We start from the raw sequence: 23,290 nt of genomic DNA, 5'->3' as shown, positions 1-23,290 counted from the left end.
TCTGGAGGACTTACGAGTGACGTTGGATCTAGCAGATTCTCTGGGTTTGCTAGTGAATTTCGAGAAGTCACAGCTAATCCCCAGTCAAGAGCGTATCTATCTGGAGATTCTGATGGCTTCTCAGGTTTTTCGGGCGTATCCGTCCCAGAGAGGATAAACCCGAGGTTTGGAGAAGGTAGCAATCTTTCTAGAGAAAGATGTATGCACAGCGAGGGAGTGGATGAGTCTGTTGGGGACACTCTCCTTGCTGGAGCAATTCATTTCTCTAGGAAGGTTGCACCTCAGACCCCTACAGTTCTTCCTGACGAGGAACTGGGATCGAAAATCTCAAGGTCTGGACTTTGCGTTCAAGATTTCGCAAGAGATAAAGGAGGATCTACGTTGGTGGCTAGACCCTCTATTGTTCAAGGAAGGCCTTTCCTTGCAGGTTCGGAACCCCAACCTAGTGTTGTATGCAGACGCTTCGGACATAGGTTGGGGAGCTACTCTCGGGTCGAGAGAAGTGTCAGGCACCTGGATGGGGGATCAGGTGTCCTGGCACATCAACAAGAAGGAGCTAACAGCGATTTGGTTAGCTCTCAAGACCTTCGAACCCCTCGTAAAAGGGAAATATGTTCAGATCAACTCCGACAACACTACAGCCCTGGCTTACATTCGGAAACAGGGGGGGACTCACTCTTTCTCCCTGTACGAGACAGCGAGATCGCTCCTCCTGTGGTCAGAGGAAAGGAAGATAAGGCTTCTCACCAGGTTCGTACAGGGAGAAAGAAATGTCAGAGCGGATCTGCTAAGCAGAAGGAATCAAGTCCTTCCCTCAGAGTGGACTCTGCACGCGGACGTATGCCAGGAGCTGTGGAGGACGTGGGGCAGGCCCCATCTCGATCTATTTGCGACCTCCAGGAATGCGAGGATAGATCTATACTGCTCCCCTATTGCAGACCCAAGAGCAGTGGCAATAGATGCATTCCTGATGGATTGGAGGAATCTGGATCTTTACGCGTTCCCGCCTTTCAAGATTCTAGGGGAAACGTTAAGGAAGTTCGCAGCTTCAGAGGGAGCAAGGATGACTTTGATAGCTCTGTCTGGCCGCCCACGACTGGTTCACAGGAGGTAACTGGAATGGGCTGGTGGCATGTCCCAAAGGATCCCTACCTTTAAGAGTCGATCTGCTCAAACAGCCCCACTTCGACAGGTTTCACAAAAACCTCCCCGCTCTCAGTCTGACTGGATTCAGACTATCAAGAGTCTCGTCAGAGCTAAGGGTTTTTCGGCAAAGTCTGCAAAGGCTATTGCCAATGCACGTAGACCGTCCACATCTAGAGTCTACCAGTCGAAGTGGGATGTTTTTCGACGCTGGTGCAGGGCTCATAAAGTTTCCCCTCCTCCAGTACCTCTGTGGACCTTCAGATAGCAGATTTCCTTATCTTCCTGAGGGAAAAATGCGGGTTGGTTGTCTCCACCATCAAGGGATACAGGAGCATGCTTTCCTCAGTTTTTCGTCATAGAGGATTAAACATATCTGAGGACAAGGACCTCCATGATTTAATCAGATCGTTTGAAACGGTTAAAAGAACCTCCTCCTTAGTTCCAAGCTGGAATCTAGATGTCGTGCTGCTCTTCCTGAGGTCCTCAAGGTTCGAACCTCCCCATACTGCTTCGTTCAGAGACCTTTCGATGAAGACTTTTTCTCTGTGCGTTAGCGTCAGCGAAGAGTGTCAGTGAGCTGCAGGCTCTAGAAGGTGAGGTAGGTTTCCAAGGAGGCTCCGCGGTTTGCTCTTTTCTTCCGGCTTTCCTAGCCAAGAATGAAAACCCTTCTTCGCCGTGGCCCAGGAGCTTCGAAATCAGAAGCTTATCCTCCTTAGTTGGGACAGAAGAGGAGAGATCTCTTTGCCCGGTGAGAAGCCTGAAATATTATCTTCAGAGGAAGAAAAGACTTGCTGCTAATGAGAGCAATCTCTGGTGCTCTGTAAGGGACCCCAGTAGGCCCTTATCTAAAAATGCACTCTCATTCTTTATCAGGAATGTTATTAGAGAAGCACACTCTTCTTGCAATCAGCAACAGTTTAACCTTCTGAAAGTCAAGGGGCATGAAGTACGGGCCATCGCGACGTCTTTGGCTTTCAAGAAGAATTTGTCATTACAAAACCTTATGAAGGCCACTTTTTGGAGGTGTGAATCAGTCTTCTCTAATCAACTACCTAAAGGACGTATCGATTACGTATGATAAGTGTTTTGGGCTAGGCCCTTACGTATCGGCGGATTCAGTGCTGGGGCAGGGAGCTGAAACACTTCCTTTTTAATCCTTTTTCCCTGTTAGTTTTAAGTTTGAGTTTTTTGGTTGTACGAAGGAGGTTGCAGGAGGCAGCTCCTTCTTTCGTATACTAATGTTAGTATTTGGTTAGGTGATCGGTTGTGCTTGAGGCTCCTTGCAATTGGTAGTGATAGGCTCTGGCATGTAAGCGGGTTGATCCCCATTGACCAGATCCTGCTTGGATTCTGCCAAGTAAGTGGACTCAGTTCCCATTGGTAGACCCAAAGAGTTCTTCAGCCATAGGTCACGCCCTCGCTGAGACTCTTTAGGCAACGCAGACTAATAGACAGTAACTATCAAGTCTTCTGCCTAAATCAGGTAAGAACCAGAGGTTTATATTATTTATTCCTTTAACATGTGTTGTCCCCACTTTCTAAGTAAGTATGTGTCTCTTTCCCTCCACCAAGGGTGTTAATCAGCTAAGTATATATCTGGCAGGGAAGTTCATGTACAAAAATGATATTGTTAGTATACAATAAAGTTTTGTACATACTTACCTGGCAGATATATACGATTGACGGCCCGCCCAGCCTCCCCTCAGGAGACAGGTGGAAGAAAATAACCTGACAAGAAAGGGGGACTGGTTCTTACACCCGCCTCCCAGCGGCGGGTAAGGTAGATCACCTGACCTACCTGTAGCATGTGCCGCGAGTTTTGAATTTTCTGTCGTGACGTCAGAGACCTAAGCTAAGTATATATCTGCCAGGTAAGTATGTACAAAACTTTATTGTATACTAACAATATCATTTTAGGCCTACCAGCCGAAAACTCTTGAATCACGAGCCTTGGGGGATGCTGGGAGTTCACGGATCAAGGTGTTGTTTTGTTTATAATCGTTACGCAGGCGTGCAAGCGCGAATTTCTTTCTTGCCGCACTAAAAAGTATCTGTGACACATCTCGGAAATTATTTTGTCACTTTGACATAATTTTTGTACCATTTTAAATTAGCCGTTACATGGAGTATTATATATGAAAATGTGCGCATTTTTATGTAAAATACAACTAAAAAATACTCATGATTGTAGCTTTTATCGGTTTTGAGATATTTTCATATAAATAACGATAAGTGCCAAAATTTCAACCTTCGGTCAACTTTGACTCTACCAAATGGTCGAAAAACGCAATTGTAAGCTAAAACTCTTATATTTTAGTAATATTCAATCATTTACCTTAATTTTGCAACTAATTGGAAGTCTCTAGCACAATATTTTGATTTATGGTGAATTTATGAAAAAACTTTTTCCTTACGTCCGTGCGGTAACTCTTCCGAAAAAAATCATACATGCGATTGTGGTAATGTTTGTACCATTTTAAATTAGCCGTTACATAAAGTTTTATATATGAAAATGTGCGCAATTTCATGCACAATACAACTAAAAACAACCCGTTGTTGTAGCTTTTATCAATTTTTAAATATTTTCATATAAATAATGATGTGACAAATTTTCAACCTTCGGTCAGCTTTGACTCTACTGAAATGGTCGAAAAATGCAATTGTAAGCTAAAACGCTTATATTCTAGTAATATTCAAGCATATACCTTCATTTTGCAACAAATTGGAAGTCTCTAGCACAATATTTAGATTTATGGTGAATTTATGAAAAAAATAACATTTTCTTTACGTCATCGCGGTAACTCTTCCGATAAAATCATACGTGCGATTGTGGTAATGTTTGCACCATTTTAAATTAGCCGTTACATAAATTTTTATATATGAAAATGTGCGCAATTTCATTTAGAATACAACAAAAAATAATTGAAGGTTGTAGCTTTCCTCATTTTTGAAATATTTGCATATAAATCATAGATAAATAGAAAAAAAACCAACGTCGGTCAACTTTTGACTCTACCGAAATGGTCGAAAAACGCAATTGTAAGCTAAAACTCGTACAGTCTAGTAATATTCAGTCATTTATCTTCGTCTTGAAACAAATTTGAAGTCTCTAGCACAATATTTAGATTTATGGTGAATTAAAAAAAAAAAAAAAAACTTTCCCTTCCCTCCGCGAGCGGATTCTCCGCCACAAATCTCCGAAATGCGTACGTCCCATTCTCAGAATATTTGCTCCATTTCATATTAGGCATTTCATAGAGTTTTATATATGAAAATGTGCGCAATTTCATGTAGAATAAAACAAAAAATATTTAAAGGTTGTAGCTTCTCTTATTTCCGAAATAATTGCATATAAAAAAATCTGACATTCGGTCAGCTTTAACTCGTCAGGTATGGTCGAAAACTGCATTTGTAAGCTAATATTCTTACAGTATAGTAATATTCAATCATTTGCCTTCATTTTGAAAGAAATTGGAAGTCTCTAGGACAATATTTAGATTTATGGTGAATTTTTAAAAAAAATATTTGTTTACGTCCGCGCGTTACGAATTCATGCATTATTTTGTGATAATATTTTCTCTGTGTTTCTTTTATCGTTTTACAATGTGTTATATACCAAAATGATTGCAATTTAGTGTAAATTACAATGAAAAAAAAAAGTAACTGGTTGCCTTTAACTGTTTCGCGCACAGCGCGATTTGAATACAATTATGTATGAAATTTTGTTTTTGCGCTATCATATAGCACATTATTTATATATGATAATGATAATTTCTTTCATTTCTGATGGTTGCATACTAAACTTCAGCCAATGAAAAAAAAAGGAGCCAAAAATGAACTCTTAATCTTGAAAACTAAGCGCGCTGTGATTTTTTGAAGAAAATATTTTTTCCGCTTCCGCGCTCACTCTGAAACACCTCCGGCACACGGGAGACATTTTTTTTTTTACCGTTTCGCCGTTTAAGGGTTAAGTGTGAATATCCACTTTAGATTTGAATATCCCTCAGTAAAGCTTCATTATGTAACTCAATGTCTTGTTCTTGATTTTTGTTCAGTGTCACACAGTTCTGGGTTGTATTAATTTCCATAGACATGTTTTGCCATGAAATTGAATATTTTGATTAAGTTACATCTTTTGAGAATGCAATTTGGATTGAAATTTGGTGGCCAGTGTGTCATAATTATATGTAGCATTATGTTTAGAGGTAAGGTGACTTTTTAAGTGCAAAAGATGCATAAGATTACAAATTAGTCATTCATAAATTATTTGTGCAACATTGTAATGTCAACATAATTCTTGTCCATTCTTCATACATGAAATTGGCATAGTAGTTGTGCCATGTCGTACACTAAGACATATTTTGTTTGTACTTTGGAAGTGACAACAGATTATCTTGTTTACATTTTATTCTTAACTGAATTCAGCAACATTTTTAATTTTCATCCGTGTGTGTGATAACTATGTCAATACAGTGTTTGGTCTTTTAAACCTTACATAATACATACAACTGCTCTGTTTGTACTTGTCAAGTACTATTAGAATTTTTCAGTACCTCCACAGTGTATAAAACACAGGCTCACTTCATGCCATTATGAAGGTGCCTTATGGATGAAAGATAAGTTTATCCAAATATTGTGATCTTTGTAAGCTGTCCTGTATTTTAGAATGGAAACTAGTAACTTGTCACAGGCATTTCATAGTGGGAAAACAGAAAGCAGTTTCATAGCCATGTATATGGTCTTCCCTAGTTTGAAGGTCAGAGCATTGTCAGACTTATTGGTCTAATTTAAAAGTAATAAGAAAGAGCAAGCTATGTATAACTGAATTGATTGGCATGATTTTCCGACTAACTAATCTGTGATTAATATAATTGTAATGGTAATTGTTTCCATCATTCATCAGTCATAATAAAGGGAAGCATTTGTGTTGCCACATCCCCGATCACATATCTTTGGGCAAGGAAGGGTATATGATAAGTTGTTTCTATAAGGAACCATAAACTTTTTTCATTTTTCATATTCAAAGTTCCTGTATTCAAACATTGGATTAACAGTACAGTGTTGACATTGTTTCTAGGTTGTTTTAATTGCCAGATTTTAAAAATGTTTTAAGTCTTTGTTTATTGGAAAGAGCCAGATAAGGAGTGTTTTGCCTCTACAGTTAATTATTCTTTTGTGAATAAAACCATGCAACAGAACTGCTGTACAGTACTATATGTATAAGAAATTCGTCTGCGTAAGACAGAGTTGATTTTGAATTTTCTATTTCCTTAGTTTTTTGTAATTGGAGACCTTATTCATTTTTAATTTTGTATTCATGGAGTTGAAGGTTGCACCAAAAATTAACAGCTCGGAAGTATTCTAATCATGTCTGTGCTTTGTACACTGCTGGAGTGTCTAGGACATAGGTGGATGGGTGTCATTACATAAGTTACGGTATCTCCCAACTCTCACGTCTTGATTCTCTCATAAATATACGTAGTGGTCGTAGCTTTAAGTGAGGTATCTGTCGAGATATATCTTTCAGTTAAAGCTAGATTCAGTTTTTGAAAACTTCATGCAGTGTAGCATAGCCATAGCTTATTATTCCAGACTCATCCTTTTTCCCCACTGCAAGAACTGCAAATAGATTTAAGCATTCTGGAGAAACTAAAAAGTATTTTTTGTCCTGTGATTTTTTTTTTTTTTTTCGTGCAACTTAGTTTTTTCCGTAGGAATACTTTTTTCCCCAGAGTTTTACAGGAAAGAACTTGCATCAGCATTTTTCAATAAATTTCTAGAATATTTTTAAAAGTAGGCACATTAATCAAAATATTTCCTGCTTGTACTTTGTTTTTTTATTTTTTTAAAGTTCTCACTTCTAAATGTTATTCATTGTCTTGCACGGTTGAGTTCTTTTCAACTTTTGTTTTTTAGAGGGAAGCTGTGTGCATAGATAAGGCATATCATTAACTGTTCACAAGTCACATAGAGAGTTAGGATTTGTTTGGTAAAAGTTTAATTTACGTAGCATTAACGTTTTCCGATAAAAAAAGTGAGAACTCATACAGTCCCCCCCCTTTTTTTTTATTTGAGCAGTTTTCCCACTTTTTTAATCTCACTTATTACTAAACAGTGTGAAAAAGAATCTAATCTTATGCTTTCCTTTGTGCTCAGACCTACTATGCCAAGGTTAGTTTAAGCGCAGGACCCAGTCGTCCTGTCATGTCCGTTCATGTGGTACTAAACTAGATTGGCCACCTCTGTAGGTGTGCACGTGCATTCTTCTTTGTCTTGCTTGTTCTGGGATTAATGAGTTACATTGCACCTGTGAGACAGATGTAGGCTTTTACCAGAAACAAAAAAACATAAAAAAAAATACTGGACCACCCAGCAGTATCTTTTGCTCCCATGTGAATCGCTGCTGTTGTCGTTGGTCCTCTAAAGCCACCATCCTGAAACACTTTTTTTTCTTATTTTTTCCCTCTGCCAAAATTGAAGAAAAAGGTTTCATCTGTCAGCACTTGTGTACCATTAGATATGTCGTAAGATGAATCCATGTATCTTATTATTTTAGTTTTGTTTTTCCTTATTTCCTTCGTTGAGCACTTGATCCATTATACAAGGTTTCTGAGTTTGTACTGCCAGATCAATTGATTCTTCAGCATATCTTCTATATTTGATTTCTTTTTTTTAGAATTTTCTTTAAAGCTTTGCACTGTGCTCCAGTCAGTTCTTGTAAACAGTCTTTAGTTCCATCGTAACATTCTTTAATTGCCATTTATTATCGATGTTATATTGTATTGTTACTGGATTTTTTGTAATCTTGCTTTCTGGGTAAGCAATAGAGAGAGAATCATTGTAACTCGGGTACATCAAAGGTATTGGTGTGCCGTAGAGTATGGTAGTACAGTTTGGTAAGAGTATAAGACCTGTCAGGCAAGCAGAGTTTCATTTGTTTATTTTTTATTTGCGTGGTTTAAACTGCACGACGAACACACAAGTTCTTTTGACCTTTCAAGTAAAGGGAACAAAGCTTTCTTTGAAAGTTAAAACATCTCTAAACCTAGAGTTTTGGTGTAAATCGATGATTATGTTTTAGCTTTTAGTTATGGTTATCACCCATTTGATGGTCAGAATTGTCATCTCAGAGCAGCTTTTACTTTTGGAGCTCGGAGAGAACGTTGCTGCTTTAGGATATGTATAGCTTTTCCCCCAACCCCTCGCCCCCGGATCTTGGCTTTTCTTAAACATATTTAGTGCCCCCTTTAAGCATAAGTGCTGCCCCCTTCAAGGTAAAAATCCCATGTATCAGACATTTATAGTATATACTATACGCAATATATACATATATTTTGGTTGTTTAGTGTTGCATGTATTAATGACAAGATCCCAATGCCTTTATTTATGCACATGCTTCCCGCTGTTTTGTTGTATGGTTTGAGGACATTAGAATTGCATTTTGCAAACCAACTGGATCGAGGAACAGACAGTACAATTTTTTAAGATTTACCTCCAGCTGTTAAACACAGTCTGTGACGAGAAAAAGTAAGCAGCTAATCATTGATCTTACTTTAGTGAAAGCTATAACATTGACCAAAATTCTGTTGTGCTTGTTTTTGTAAATTGTTAATAGAGAAAATTTACAGGTAGCCTGATCAACAAGTGACAGACATTCAAGACGCAGGCTACCTTTCAGTATGCATGAAATTGGAATGCACATTTACAAGCACTGGATCATTATGTTGTGAAAACTGATCCTTTGAGAAATAGTTCTACTGTATAACATACCAGTTGAATAAATGCAATTACCACACTATTAAACTGCTGTAGTATGTGAAGTGCAATTACACATACAGGTATACTTGTGGGTGCTGAAGTGTGTAGGTGGTTAATATCGATGTATGTGTTTAAGAATTTGTTTCCTCACATCCCAATTAATCATATCTCACCAGAATTGCTTGCTATTTAGGAAGAAGGCTTAGCTGTAGCGTCTCCCAGGCATGAGCTTGCCACAGGACTTGAAGAATGACTAGAAATTTAAAAGAGTCAGTTTTCAAGCTCATACAGCCATGCCCAATTGATTTACCAGCTACCAAGGTAACCACGAGTCACTCATGCAAGCCTTAAAAAAAAAAAAAAAAAAAAAGTCTCCAATTTTGAAGTTGATGAAACAAAACCTGTGCCCAAAGGAGACCATACTTGACACACTGCTTCATGATTCTGAGAACGAGAAACATCTCTATGCAGCCTTGAGGAATCCATATTTTGGAAGAAGATGAACCCTGAAAATTACAGTCACAGTTGAGGGAATGTTAATGTTGGAGAGAATGGTTGCTGGATCCTGGGAGTGGGGTGTCTTTGTGTTACAGCATAGGCCCTGGTATGTGGGCAGGTTATTATGTAGCAGCTGTAGATTAAACTAGGAGTGATGTAATACCATCCGTTTCTAAAAGATATAGGTTGAAATAACCTTGAGAATAAGCTGAAGGAAAGATGTGGCGGCAGTACACTAGTCCCACAGAATAAAAGCATCTGGTGCTAGGGAAATGAAAGTTGGTGAAAATTAATCAAGTTACTTGAAATAACTCGCAAAAGTGGAGGTTGTCATGAGAAATGAGTAGAATTGAAGACACTTTACCAGCAGACAATTCAGGAAATACTGTGCTTGTGACTGTAGCAGGACCCATGAAAAAGTAAGGCTGAAGTTTATGCAGTCCCATGAAGCAGGACAATTCTTGCATAGTGGGGAACTTCTGTAGTGAGTCAGGGATTTCCTTGACCATGGAAATAGGCAAAAGTTCCTCACCGTATCAGAGACTTTAGTAGTCTGGCCATCTGTGTTGAAATAAAATCTGATAGTATTTGCTTACTCTATGAACATTTTCTAGTAATTTCACAATTTCTTACCTTTCAATTTAAGAGATTTATTCTAAATTGCATCACGTTTCAAAAGATAGCTGAGCCAAAACCATCATGATTGTGTATCAAATAAGTGAAGAACTCTAATAAGTTGAGGTGTTACTGTATGTAAATAGCAATGCAGTTGCAATAATGAGACACAAATACATAGTTGTAACCATAAAGGTCCTGGAGTAAAAGAGAATGAACTGTCTTCTGGAAATGTTGATTTTAGAAGTGGAAAATGGTGAGGAAAAAGAGTCTGCCAGATCGTTTTGTAGTGTTGAATAGAGAAAGAGTAAATTGATGCATATTATGGTGAAAATAGTGGTTGGAGGTATATCTGATAAATTTTGGTATGAAGCAAAATTTAAGATCAATATGAGTTGGAGAGGAAGGGGTAAAAATTTAAGTGAAATCAAGTGAGATAGATGGTAAGGAAGTGAGAATAACTTATGAGAAGCTTTTGGATGAACTGTGGGCTAAGGTATAATAAGATACAGAAGATGGAAATAGCAGGTGAGGAATATGAAAAATTCCATAGTGGGGTATCAGGTAACAGTGAGTCTCTGTGGTTGTAGGAGCAAAGCAGGACACAGTGGGGTTTGTTGGTTTAGTGAACGAAAAATAGGAATTATTTTAGGTGCACTCTCATGACAGAAGTGAAGATCATGTGCAGCCATAAAGGAGGATGGATGAATTAACCAAGAAGAAAGTGAAAGCAACAACTTAAAAGTCACAAGATGAGAGTGTAGAAGGGAAACAAAAACCTAAGGTATATGAATGCAGTAAAAAGGATTAATGAACAGGTGAATCTCAGAATAAGAGATGCAGATGGATAGCATTGTGAGTTATGTGATAAAAAGAATGGTGGCTTTAAGGGTCTGAATAACAACCAGTAGGAACTGTGTAAATCAAGGAGAAAGGCCATATAGATTAGATTAGAATTCAGACCGAATTAGATATTCAAGGACAAAAGTGAACTGAAAAACGGGCCTAGGGAAGGTCCATGAATTACTTCACTCATCCAGCTGTCATTCATTTTGTATACTACTTTCAAACCATCATCATTTGTCATAAGAAACATTACATTAGCCTTTCCCTGTACTATAGTTTTAGACATGCAGTGAGTTCTCTCTAAACTACTCTGCCTTCTGTATTTTGTGTCTGAACTCCCATCAGGTATGAATTATTGTTTAGCCCATCTCAATGATTTCCTGGTCTTTCTGTAGGCCTTCATCTATCTATTTCCATGTTTACTGCTTTTCTGAATTCTGTTCCTTATCCCTTTTTACTACAGAGATGTTTTGTTTTCCAGCTGCTGGGTACCACGCTCTCTGCCACTTCTTTATTTGTAAAATGATCTTTTCACTGCACTCTTTTCTTTTTTTAAATATCTTCCAGTACATGCCCTCTGCAACCATTGCATGTCCTTGCTTTGTCAAGTTGATTATTGTTTACCCCCAGATACGGAAACAAATAAGCCACAACCTTGCTTGTACCATCAGCATTAAGATTCGGTTCTCTTTCCCCCTTCAGCTTTAACGTCTAACGAACTCTTTCACACCAGTTTCTACAGTTTCTCTTCATAGTAATCAATATTGTATCATCTGCTAATATCTACTATTTCTAACTTCAATACCCATTCTTTTATTCCACGTTACAAAATAATGTGTTTCAATATTCTTGTATGTAGATACACAAGACCAAAACAAATTTTGGAATACTGTTGAACACATATTTTATTGGTTATATATAACAGTTTTGCCAGTGCTTATATCATACCTTGGCAAGTGATTTCTAAGGTGTTGAAAATTTGGTTTGTTCATGAAACTTACCTGTCAGATATATATATAGCTGTATTTTTCCGAATCCGACAGAAATTTAAACACTTACGACACACGCAGTGGGAGTCAGGTGGTTAGTACCCATTCCCGCCGCTGGGAGGCGGGTATCAGGAATCATTCCCATTTTCTATTCATAATTTTTTTTCTGTCGCCGGTGCTGAAAACACCTGTTTTCAGTACCTCCGTCTTAGGATTTTGGAAACTTCATTGCCGCTAAGTATCCTAATTGTCTTTTGATTTATTTACTTGGATTTGTGGCTAGGCATACGCTATCTTAAATTGATTTGAATTTGATTCATTTTTGCATAAAATATCTGAATCTAGTTAGGCTAGTTTCAGACGGGGTTGTCTGCAAAGATAGGTTGTGGCTACCGAAAGCTTCGGTAGATTCGCACTTCGTATGTACGAGGGGTATGGGTCTTGCTTCTTTGTTGAGATTTGTCATGTAAGGAGTGTGAGACTTTGTCTATTCCGTAAGGAAGACGTATGATTCGTATGTACGCAATTAATCAGTAACAAAAGTCAGGGTAGTGAACCTGCTAACCTTCCTGTAGACTTTATTTTGCATAACCCTGTAGTATGGCTTACGGGCTATGAATATGTCTACGAGAGGTGCTCGCTCTCCTTCATTGCTGTGAAGTGCTACTTCTGTAATTGTTACTCCTAACCCTGCAGTGTTGCCTTCGGGCCCTAAGCAGTGTCTGTAGAGAAATTGCCCTTTCTCTGATACTCTTTCGATTCGTAACTTAGAATCGAAAGTGCTTGCTTTAGAGAGTAAAAGTGAAGTGCAGAAGTGCAGTGATACCCCTTGTGTAGTGGATCGGCCTCGTTTCGCCTCTAGGCCGGGACCTCTGCTTGACTCCCAGGACCCGGGGAGAGAGCATGTCGAAAGCCGAAGGAGGGTTACGAGGAACCCCCACCGATCTGGCGTGCCTTCGGCAGTTTCTGATGAAAATCCCCAGACTGCCTAAGTGCGTGCACCTGCACGAATCCTGAAGGATTGCTTCTCGTCCTCCGAAGCGTCCTCCCCGCGCAGGGGTTGGAGCTTTCAAATGGACTCGCGCCCTCTAAATAGAAGCTTTATAGAAGAGGACGCTTCACGTCCTCTCTCTCTCTCTCTCGTTATGCGTTTCAGTGAGAAGTAAGAAGGCGAACGTCGCCTGAACTCGTGTCCGTCTTTCCACCGAGAAATACGTAAAAGAAGTCATAGTAGCAGTAAGCTTTTGAGAGCGGAGGCCCAAGCCAGGGGCGCGCGGGTGCACGCCAAGCGCGCGCCAGTGGACGCCGAGCGCGCTCCAGTGGACGCCGAGCGTGCACCAGCGCACGCCAGGTGTGTCGCCTGGCTGAACGTTTCTGTTGAACTCTTCAAGCTCTTGTTTCAGATTTGGGCTTAAAGAATTTTTACCTCTACCTTCGGTGATACCTTCTACGTCACCTGCAAAGAATGTGAAGTAGGCAGTGCTTCGGAGGAAGCTTAAAGTGAACAGACAACTTCTTCTTCGAAACCCAGCAAGACATCGGGTTTCGTGAATTCAAGAGGTCTCTGTCAATTAATATTGCTTTTTGCATAGGTGGATGGAGTTAAGGAAAGCTCAAGGGAAGATCTCGTTTGCTCTACCGCAAGCTTTGCCATTCTGCCAATAAATTTAAGTTGCCACTACCGCAGTCAAGACTTTGCGATAAGGCAGTTACGGGTTATAAAGGCTCGATGTCCTGCACGTCAGGACTCTCGGCAACGTTCAGTAGGATTCTTGCAAAGGCACTCATCAACTGTACGCTCTTCAGGAAAGCGCAAGACAGGACTTCCTTTGCCATACTGCCAATAAATTTTAAGCTTTAGCAGGCATTAGTTGTGATACGGGAGAGGAAGCTGGTTGGAGAGTTTCTTCCTCTTCCCAGGATAATTTTGCCAGCTTTTTAGCCCATCTGAAAGGGCTTTTCAGATGATAGATTTTGTTAGTTCCTAGTCGGGACTACGCTGCCGAATTGAACATCGTCGTTCTACCTGACGTAAGCCCAGTCTCTTAACAGGATTCTTGCCCCTTCCTCGTTTGAGACGGGAATCGGAAAAATAAAATGCTCGACTTCCTGGATTACGTTTTGTCAATTCAGTGACTTTCCCCCATTCACAATATACTATCGTTTTGTCAAGTAAGTGGGTATCCCCTCATTGACAAAATATCTCTTTGTCCCGTAAATGGATTAGTTCTCATTGACAAACATCTCATTAACTTGATATTGCGTAAGCGGATAAGCTCTTATTGACAAGATTCGGAAGAGCTCTCATTCGTCATTCGCAGACTCGTACAAGAAATAGACTTGTAGACTACGTCAATGAACCCTTATGTCCAATAACATAAGAAGCTTGAGCTGACTGCTTCGATTCTCCTAAGTTTTGTTCATGAAACTTGCCTGTCAGATATGTATGTAGCTGTATTTCCGAATTCAGCTATATATATGTCTGCCAGGTAAGTATGAACAAACTTTATTGTGATATAATTTCATATTTTGCCTTGCGTTATTTTATTTCTGGTTGGTTCAAGTCATATACGCTTGCTGTAGTTACCTCTTCGGATGGCAACCGAGAGGTCTATTGTCCATTTTAAGGACATTTAATCGTTACTCCCTGCAGCCTTCCAGGAGTTTCCGATTTATCTTTTACCGTTGTATGGTAGTGTTCTGATGACACAAACGCATCTATATATTTAGCGTTTTCTGTTTCGCTTAAATATACCAGCTTGAGAGTCTCTCTATGCTAAAAATAACGGACCTTTTTCTTCGTAGAATAGGGTAGCTGGCAACCCAGGCATAAAGTTAAGAGACGACGATGACGGCCGATCGTAAGCTGCTGCTGTCACTGTCCTCTCCTCCAGTCCAAACGAGCCAGTACCAGCTCGTTCGCTGTCATGCGCGGTAGGTTACGTCTCTCTCCTGCGGGATTGTATATGCTCTCTTGCTTAGGCAAAGCGCAGCCTTATTAGGGAAGTAAGCATACTCGGGGAGGGAATGGATGAGCTTGCTGGGGACCATTTCCTTCCTGAAGAAGTTTGTTTCCCCGAATAGACTGCAATTCAGACCTCTACAGTTTTTTCCTACCGGGAAACTGAAATTTTATTAAAGATCTAGGAATGATTCTGAACATCTCTCGGTGCGTTAAGTATCTCTTGAGGTGATAGAAAGAAGGTGCCGGACATCTGGAGAGGGTTTCAGATGTCCTGGATCATAATCTGAAAGAAGTGGAAGCAATTCAGTCGTCCCTCCAGTCCTCGAACGAGTTTTTGGAACCATGGTCCATATCAACTCTGATCTTCCACAGCTCTCTCATATCTTAGGAAGTATCTTCTCTCGGTCCCGGTTCGGGTTTACGAGAAAGAGCCTATTATAACAACAGGCGTAGAATGGAACGATCCTCTAGAGGTTCGTTACAGGATTGCAAAAGTCCGTACGAATCGTCTCGATCGAAGGCAGCAACTACTGACTTCCGAGTGGAATCTTTCTTTAGAAGTATGTTGCGAGTTGTGGAGACTTTAGGGACGTCCTTTTATTCATCTCTTCGCTAGGTTGAGGACGAAGAGGCTTCTTCTTCTCTGCTCCCTTATTCTCGATCCGGGAGCGGTAACATTAAACGCCATCCTATGATATTGAACGGGGATGGATGTTTAGTCTTTTCTTTTCCCCTTTTTCAATCGCTTAGGAAATGTAATAAGATGATTTATATCATCACAGGGAGCGACAATGACGCTAATCGCCCCATGTTGGCCTTCAAGATCCTAGATTCACAGAGGTCACGTCCTTCCAAGGACTTTTCCGAGACCGAGAGTCGGTCTCCTTTAACACGAAAGGTACCTATAACCTCTCCGCTCTGAGTCTGACTACGTTCAGACTATCGAGATGTTGACAGCATAAGATAACCGTCTTCCCTTTCCGTTTGAAGAATGGGATAAGCTGGCAGTCACAACTATTAAAGAATACGCAAATATGTTGTTGACGGCCTTTGGGCTCAGAGATTTGCTTCTGTCAAACAACAAAGCCCTTCACGATCTTTGAGTTCTGTGAAATCTCGAAACTCGCTCACCATCTACTTTTTGTCTCACCTGTTTTCTCGGAGTCAGACACTCGTGCGAGATCAGGAGACATAGTAGCCCTGAGTTTCTTGTTGACGAAGTCGGTTGCGTTTATACACCCCCGATGATCGTTTAACATGAGACCAGGTTGGACTGTCAGGCATTCGTCCTTCGGGACTGAATCGCCTTTTTGCTCCTCGCTCCTTTCTCCTGGCACCAGAAGCTCGAGTCAGGAGTGGCTCAGGAGTTGATTCGCTAACAACGTTGGGTTGCGTTGATACACCCCCCAAGGTTTGCTTAGCTTGAATCGCCCAGGCAGTCCAGACACTCATCCTTCAGCGAAGAATAGTGCCTTATGGTCTTCAGGGTACAGCCTTGCTGTCCTTGATTCGTCTGACTGGTCAACTGGTCGGTCACCTGACGTTAGTACAGACGGACTGACTGTGCATGTCCAGATCGAAGCTTTCAATATGGAACTTAGACATAGTCTGAAGTTCTTGATGTCAAAGCATTCGAACATCTCCTACCTGTTAACTTCTTGCATGTGATCAGGAAGGCATTTTTCTAACCACCCTAGATACGACAAAGAGGGTTAGTGAGATTTTAAGCCATCGTCACAAGTTTTGGCTTTAGAGAACACAAGGCGGTGTGCTCTCTAAGCTTTTCGTTGTGGCCTAAGAATGGAAACCCGTTTTGTCCTTGGGCCAGGAGCTTGGAAGCAAGGATGGCACAAGTTAGTGGGCAGGAGCCAGAAAGAGTCCTGTGCCCTGTCAGGTCTCTCAAGTTTTATCTACATAAAACTCAAGAAAGTCGAAGTCGTACGGACAATCTGCAGTGTTCCGAAAAGACCAGACTTGCTTTGCCCATATCGAAGAACACCCTGGCTTTATTGTTAAGGAGTTCTTTCAAAAAAGCTCCTTCTTTGTGTTTGCACAAAGATTTGAAATCTTTTGATTTGAATGCTCACGAGGTGAGGGCGCGGCCTCGGAAGCATTTCAACAGAGCATGGCACTCAGCAACATCCTGAGTACCATGTTTTAGCGAAGCAACTCTGTGTTCAATTCACACTCCCTGCGAGATGTGAAGATGGCATATGAGATCTGCTGCTCGCTAGGGCCATACGTGTCTGCAGACACAATCTTGGGGGCAAGAAGTACCACTCATCCTATCCTGTAGAAAATGGTTAGGAAGAGCTCTTAATTTAATAGTTGAGTCGCCGACAACGGTGACTTCTTAACTCTTAAGCCTTAGTTAACACACCTTAACTTTGGCTAGGTTGGTCAGGTGGTGATATATATTTTTATATATATATTTATTTTACTTCTTAGCCCTCATGGTATGGTCAATATGGTCTAGTCACGTCGTGGTCTCGCCCCTGTTGACAGATCATCTGGAGTGCACCAGCTATATAGGTCTCTACCTCGCTGGCAACTCTAGTAGCACAAGCAGACTTACGCGGCAGTAACCACGAAGTCAGCTATGCTAACAGGTAAGGAATCAAGATATCAATTATCTGCATATATATGTTTCCTAAAATCTTCTATTCTGTCTACTCCCACCACCAAAGGTGGGATTCAGCTATATATATATCTGACAGGTAAGTTTCATGAACAAAATGATATTGTAATGATACAATTAAGTTTGTTCATTACTTACCTGGCAGATATATATCTAAGTACCCACCCACCTCCCCTCAGGAGACAGTGGAAATAAAAATTATGAATAGAAAATGGGAATGATTCCTGATACCCGCCTCCCAGCGGCGGGAATGGGTACTAACCACCTGACTCCCACTGCGTGTGTCGTAAGTGTTTAAATTTCTGTCGGATTCGGAAAAATACAGCTATATATATATCTGCCAGGTAAGTATGAACAAACTTAATTGTATCATTACAATATCATTTTTTTGTACTTGGAGATAGTCTTAACAGGTGTCCATTTTGTTCATCGTATATAGCTTTATCGAAAAGTCTTTAAAACTATGAAGAAATAGTTTCAGATATACGTAGATAACTGCAAAAATGTCCATGCAAATCAGTCTATTTCCTGAACTATCCATCAGCCATTCGTAATATTAAGTATAACTTTATGGTCGTACAGAAGGCCTAGGAAATCATGAAGGAAGATGTAGATGAGACTGGAACTCAAGAAGAGCACAGGATGGGAGAATCTAGAGAACTTACTTCCTGTCTAACCTCTTAACAAGAAAAGTTGAATTTAGAACATTTATTGTGATGATGGTGTTGTACGCATATACTTGCCAGAAATAGTGATAATGAAAATGCAGAAAATAGCTTAGGTTTATTATTAAACATAAAAGCTTTAAAAGTTTCTAATACTTTACCATCTTGGAACCTCACTATTTTGACCTGACATTGTCAAGGTGGGATGGTATAAATTTTGAAAGGGTTAGCTTCAACTCAAGTTTTATTTTATTGTGATGTTAAATGCATACACAGGAAGCAAAAGTAAAAATGTGATAAATAGGATAAACTGTCATGTACAACCTTGGAAACTGAAGCTCAACCTTGACTGCATTATACAAGGCTTACATATACGTCAAATTGAAGAGGAAGTGAGATTTACATAACATAAATCTAGTACAATCAGTAATAACAATGAAGCTAAAAGATTTTGATGATTCAAGAAAAAATCTTCCAGTACAGTGTTAGGGAATCAGATGGCAGGATAAAGTGAGAAATGATACCTTAAGGAAACTTAAGGAAGTTCCACATGTAGACAAGATTAAGGGGAGATGGAGATGTCTTGGAAATGTCGTTCTTGCCAGGAAAGAATATTACAGATGATGTCAGCTGGGTTCTTGTGGGTACCAGAACCAATGAAAGACTCGGGACTCTCTTGGATGAGAGCTGTGAGAAGGGAGGCAGAAGATTTGCGCGTAAAAGCACAGGAAAGGACATGAGTGGCAGAATTTCACCGAGGTCCCATGACGTTTAGTTTTCTTGGTTTTGTTTTTCGTTCATACTTTAAGGTTGATTTCTAGTTATGTATTGTTTATTTTCTATTTTCTAGAATTCATAGTGTTTCGTAGTTGTAGTTTGGGCCAGCTAATAGATGGGTAAAGTATAATTAGGTATGTTGATTATTGAAGCTTGTTGGCATCAAAATTTAGAATGCTCGTGCATATCAAATTTGGAAGCAAGCACAGAAGGAAACCTGATTTTGGGGATACGCCTTGATTCCTTTCAGATGAAGCTCATTTACGTTCCAGTTTTATTCCTTTGAGAAATTAAACAATGTCCCTTGCTATCCTTGTGTTTATTAAATCAGAGATTTCAAACCTCATACAGTTCAGAAGGCAGACTAAGCAAAGCATCTTTGTTTTTATATTATTTTACTTGGCTCGTTATTTAGCCCTGTCAAAGGTTAGATGATGCATACTGTAGCAGGTTTTCAACAGTATTTTGACTGCAAAGTATTTCATTTGTAATATGTATAATAAATAGAAGAATAATCTGTAGTCCATACAGTAATTACTGTGATCAACAAAGTTTATTGAGCCTGTGGTCGTAATGGAAAGTAGTCTTAATGTGTATTGTTCTGTGGCTTTTTTATATAAATTTCATTCACTGAGGTAATTTTGCAGTCGTGCATTCATTGACAAGTCCATCTTTTTTTTTATTATAGTCCCCTATACATTTTTTGTACACAGCAATGAAGCACCAGTTATCTCTAATTTCTTTTAAAGTTTTACCCTTCTATTTTAGTTTAGATTTGCTGTTAGTAAAAATGTATTGGCTTAGTTACATTTAACATTGATTTTTGTATTGAATGTACTGTCCTTGTGCATGCAGATTTTTGTCCAATGTTAGATTGTAGGCTAATTTTTATTGTTGCTTGGTTCGGCTAGGAATTACAACTGCTTGAATGATTTGGAATTGATGTTAAGTTGGAATTTTAGTGGTATGTTGTACTTAGGAGTTATATATAAAAGGGAGTTTTATTTACGTTGTTAACTTTGAGGTAAGACTTTTGATGGTATAAATTGCGAAGGGCTTACATAAAAGATCATTGCATTTTTATCCAAGCCATTGTTTTTCAGTCTCTGTTAAGATGCGTTTAAGCTATGTTAAGTGTAATAATTGTAATATCTGAGGGTTTGAGGATCAAAGGATGATTTTTGGTTTTAGTTCCTATGTGAGAGAAATAATACATCGTTAATTTTTTTAGTAAATTGATATCCTTTTATTGTACCTAGAGGTCTGGGAGATCATAAATCCCGATAGATTTTAGCTTACGAAGACTGCATAGCCCGAGTTGAAGCTAACTTTATGAAAATCTTTAAGTTAAAAAAACAAAAAAAAGAAGATTTTCTGAGTTCTGTACTCAAAATATGTTGTGAATAAAATGCATAGGATGGGTAGCTTATTCAGGCTACCTATGTTATAGGCCATGTATCCTGATAATGAAGAAATAAAAAGGGCTAGACAGTACAGTATTTCTCTGGTTATGCGTATTGTAAGAATTGAGTTTATGAAATCCATTTATTTTATGTTGTTGGTAAAGTAAAATGGGTAAGTTTCATTTTAGTATTTCATGTTAGGCTACATGTTATGATCCTTTCTGTTATTTCATTGTCACTACCCAGTCAAGAATTGCGTTGGGATAACTGTGGCACTAGTTTCTGTAGGACCGTTTATCCTTCACTGCATTGGTTATGAAAATATAATCATAAAAATCTAGCAGCTAGTATACCACAGTGTTCAGTGCAGTTACAACACTATAATAGAAATTAGTTGGAGAAATGCCTCAGGGGAATCACTTAGCAGCAAAAATACATAGCCGCAAGCAATGGAGACAAGTTTAGGATGTAATCTGACCCACGAAAGATTAAAGTGCACCTCTTAGGGTAGCAAGATATTAGTTCTAAATCCGTATGTGATTATTTTGAACAGTGTAAGGTTGACATTGTTACTGATTTCAACTGATTTCCCTAATTATGTGAAATCTGTACATGAAGGTGCTATTGTAGCAGTGCGTTGATGCTATGGTACTCATTTTCAATGGCCTTTAACGTTGAGGTGAGCACCACTAGGTTGGTACAAGTTATGTTATCTTACTTAAGGAATGTAATGATGGCTAAAGATTGTTGTAGAGACCTGAATGAATCTATCACCGTTTATTTGTGGTTTCCATTTCCGTTTGTGTACGCACCAAGTAATGTGGAATTCAGATCATCGTAATTCTGTTTCGTTTGTTGGCCTTGGTTGCTGTGATGTAGTGGCATTGTTGTAGTGTTGCTTTTTTGCTATTCGTTTACGTTTCACTGTAGAGCACCGTACAGTTCATTGCATCAAGACAATGATGCTTCCATCTCACTGATAAAGCCAATTTTCCTCTTCAGATGAAAAAAGAAAATTTGGTTTTCTTGTAAAAGAGTTTTTGTTCTCATTTTAAATCTTTGTTTACTGTAAATTTTGCATATTTTTATTTTTTCCCCAAGTGGGTTATGTCAGTTTTGAATTTGATTTGCTTTTCCTCCTACTTATGCCGGTATTGTTCATCATAAACATAGTGTATTAGCCTCTTTATCCATTGACTCCTTAGCAATGCATAGCTCATTTGATAAGCATTTGAAGTAGGTGCTTATATACTCAATTCAAGTTCAGATAACTTGCACAATTTATCATGCAGTCTTCACGTAAACTGAATGTCCTGGCGTTTTCACTCTGTCTCATGACTGCATTGCTTCTGGGCACCGTTGTCAGTTTTTAAGTGAAATGTATAAATATTGGCTAAGCTTGCTTAGCATTTTAAAGAATGTGGTACTGTAGGTTATTGCCGTATTCAGTTAAAATCTGCTATGAATGGCATTAGTTTGAAATGTTTTTATTTGTTTTTGTACTTTGAGATACTGAGAATTTTTTCAATACAGCGATATTGTAGAGATTCAGAAATATTGCCTTTTTACTACCCTACCCCTTTGATGATTGTTCTAGCAACTGTTATTAATTTCCTAAAGTTCAAGTATTTTACCTTGATGGATAGAAAGTATTTAGCAGTGATATTTTTTTTTCAATACATTATAGTATATAGTACCAAAGGTTTCCAGTTGTTTATTGTTGTATACCATAGAGTATTTTGTAAGTACGTTGAATTTATCTTTCCCCTAAACTTTCCAAGAGCATTCTTGTTATTTTTTATTGATCTGGTAAAACCATTTTGATTATAGTAGTAGTTATCAATTTACCATTCCTTGTTAGATGACTTTATAGAGTACAAAATAGTAATGATTTTTTCTATGTATATTATCACGTCGATCACTAAATGTTCTCCCTTCATCTTTGTAAAGGGCTATTTGGACGCGCTCGGTATGGCTCGAACGGCAGAGGTCAAGCGAGACGCTCGCATAGGTGAAGCAGAAGCTTCAAAGGATTCTCAGATTAAGGAAGCCATTGCAGAAGAAGAGCGTATGGCAGCCAAGTACATAAACGACACTGAAATTGCAAAGGCTCAGCGTGATTTTGAGTTGAAGAAAGCCAGTTATGACATGGAAGTGAATGCCAAGGTAAGAATTTTCCTTGTCATGGTTTAGAAGCTCTAGAATACCGTATATTTCGGCGTATAAGTCGACCCTTTAGCCCCAAAAAATCATGCCAAAATTAGGGGGTCGACTTATCTAACGGTAACAAAAAGTGAATCTTTATTATTTTGGCATATTGGTACAGGAATCCAGGCTTTACAGTTGGCTAATAACAATGACATCCATTACCTTAAATAAAATGAAAAAAATCAAAGTAACTTGAAGAAACCCCAATCACACAGCAAGTGTAAACATTGCGTAGCCATTTGTAGTACCGTAATTGAGAAGGATGCGTTCACTCTGACAGTTTTGTATTTACCGGGGTATTGTTCAAAAACATTTATATATGGTATGAAATCTTTATTTATCACATAAAATAAAATAAAAAAATTCGTATTTAATGGTAAATATGTATTTAAAATCCTTCAAAATGACTTGAGTCATCGTCACTTGAATTAAATCATTCATCAAACAAATTATCATTCACGGTTTCATCATAAGGATCCCGGTTTGAATCTGGTGAATCAACTGCAGGTTCGTTTTCCCTCAAATGAGCCTGTTTATGCCATAGAAGAACCACTAGTCAAAGAATATTCCAACATCATAATAAAATACCGGCACGTCGTTGTTTTAACAACCCAATCAAAGCATTAACTTGAGTGGCAGTTTGTACATACATATATACGTAGGCTGTTATGCAGCGTTAGTTAGCGCTTTGTTTGTTTACATTACACACGAGTAACATATCTTTCGTTTCATCATTTCTAATCATATTTGCCAGTATCCATCTTTTATATATTACACAGATT

General features: G+C 38.9%; 1 protein-coding gene across 5 annotated transcripts in view; it reads left to right on the top strand.

Moving 5' to 3' along the window:
• The window catches only part of LOC135207852 (flotillin-1-like), a 243,089-nt gene that overhangs the window by 163,589 nt on the left and 56,210 nt on the right, over window positions 1-23,290 (top strand). For 4 of the 5 annotated variants that reach the window (XR_010313072.1, XM_064239720.1, XM_064239717.1 and 1 more), the window contains exons 6-7: window positions 7,303-7,317; window positions 22,251-22,466. Coding sequence is in view for 4 of the 5 variants with exons in the window: in XM_064239720.1 (XP_064095790.1) it covers window positions 7,303-7,317; window positions 22,251-22,466 (231 nt within the window). In the remaining variant the exon portion in view is untranslated. The remainder of the gene's footprint in view (window positions 1-7,302; window positions 7,318-22,250; window positions 22,467-23,290) is intronic. The other variant, XM_064239719.1, reaches the window with a different exon arrangement.

Source organism: Macrobrachium nipponense, chromosome 34 (genome assembly GCF_015104395.2).
Source record: "Macrobrachium nipponense isolate FS-2020 chromosome 34, ASM1510439v2, whole genome shotgun sequence".
Lineage (NCBI taxonomy): Eukaryota > Metazoa > Arthropoda > Malacostraca > Decapoda > Palaemonidae > Macrobrachium > Macrobrachium nipponense.
The sequence above is the reverse complement of the archived record's forward strand: the minus strand, read 5'-3'. Positions and strand labels throughout refer to the sequence as shown.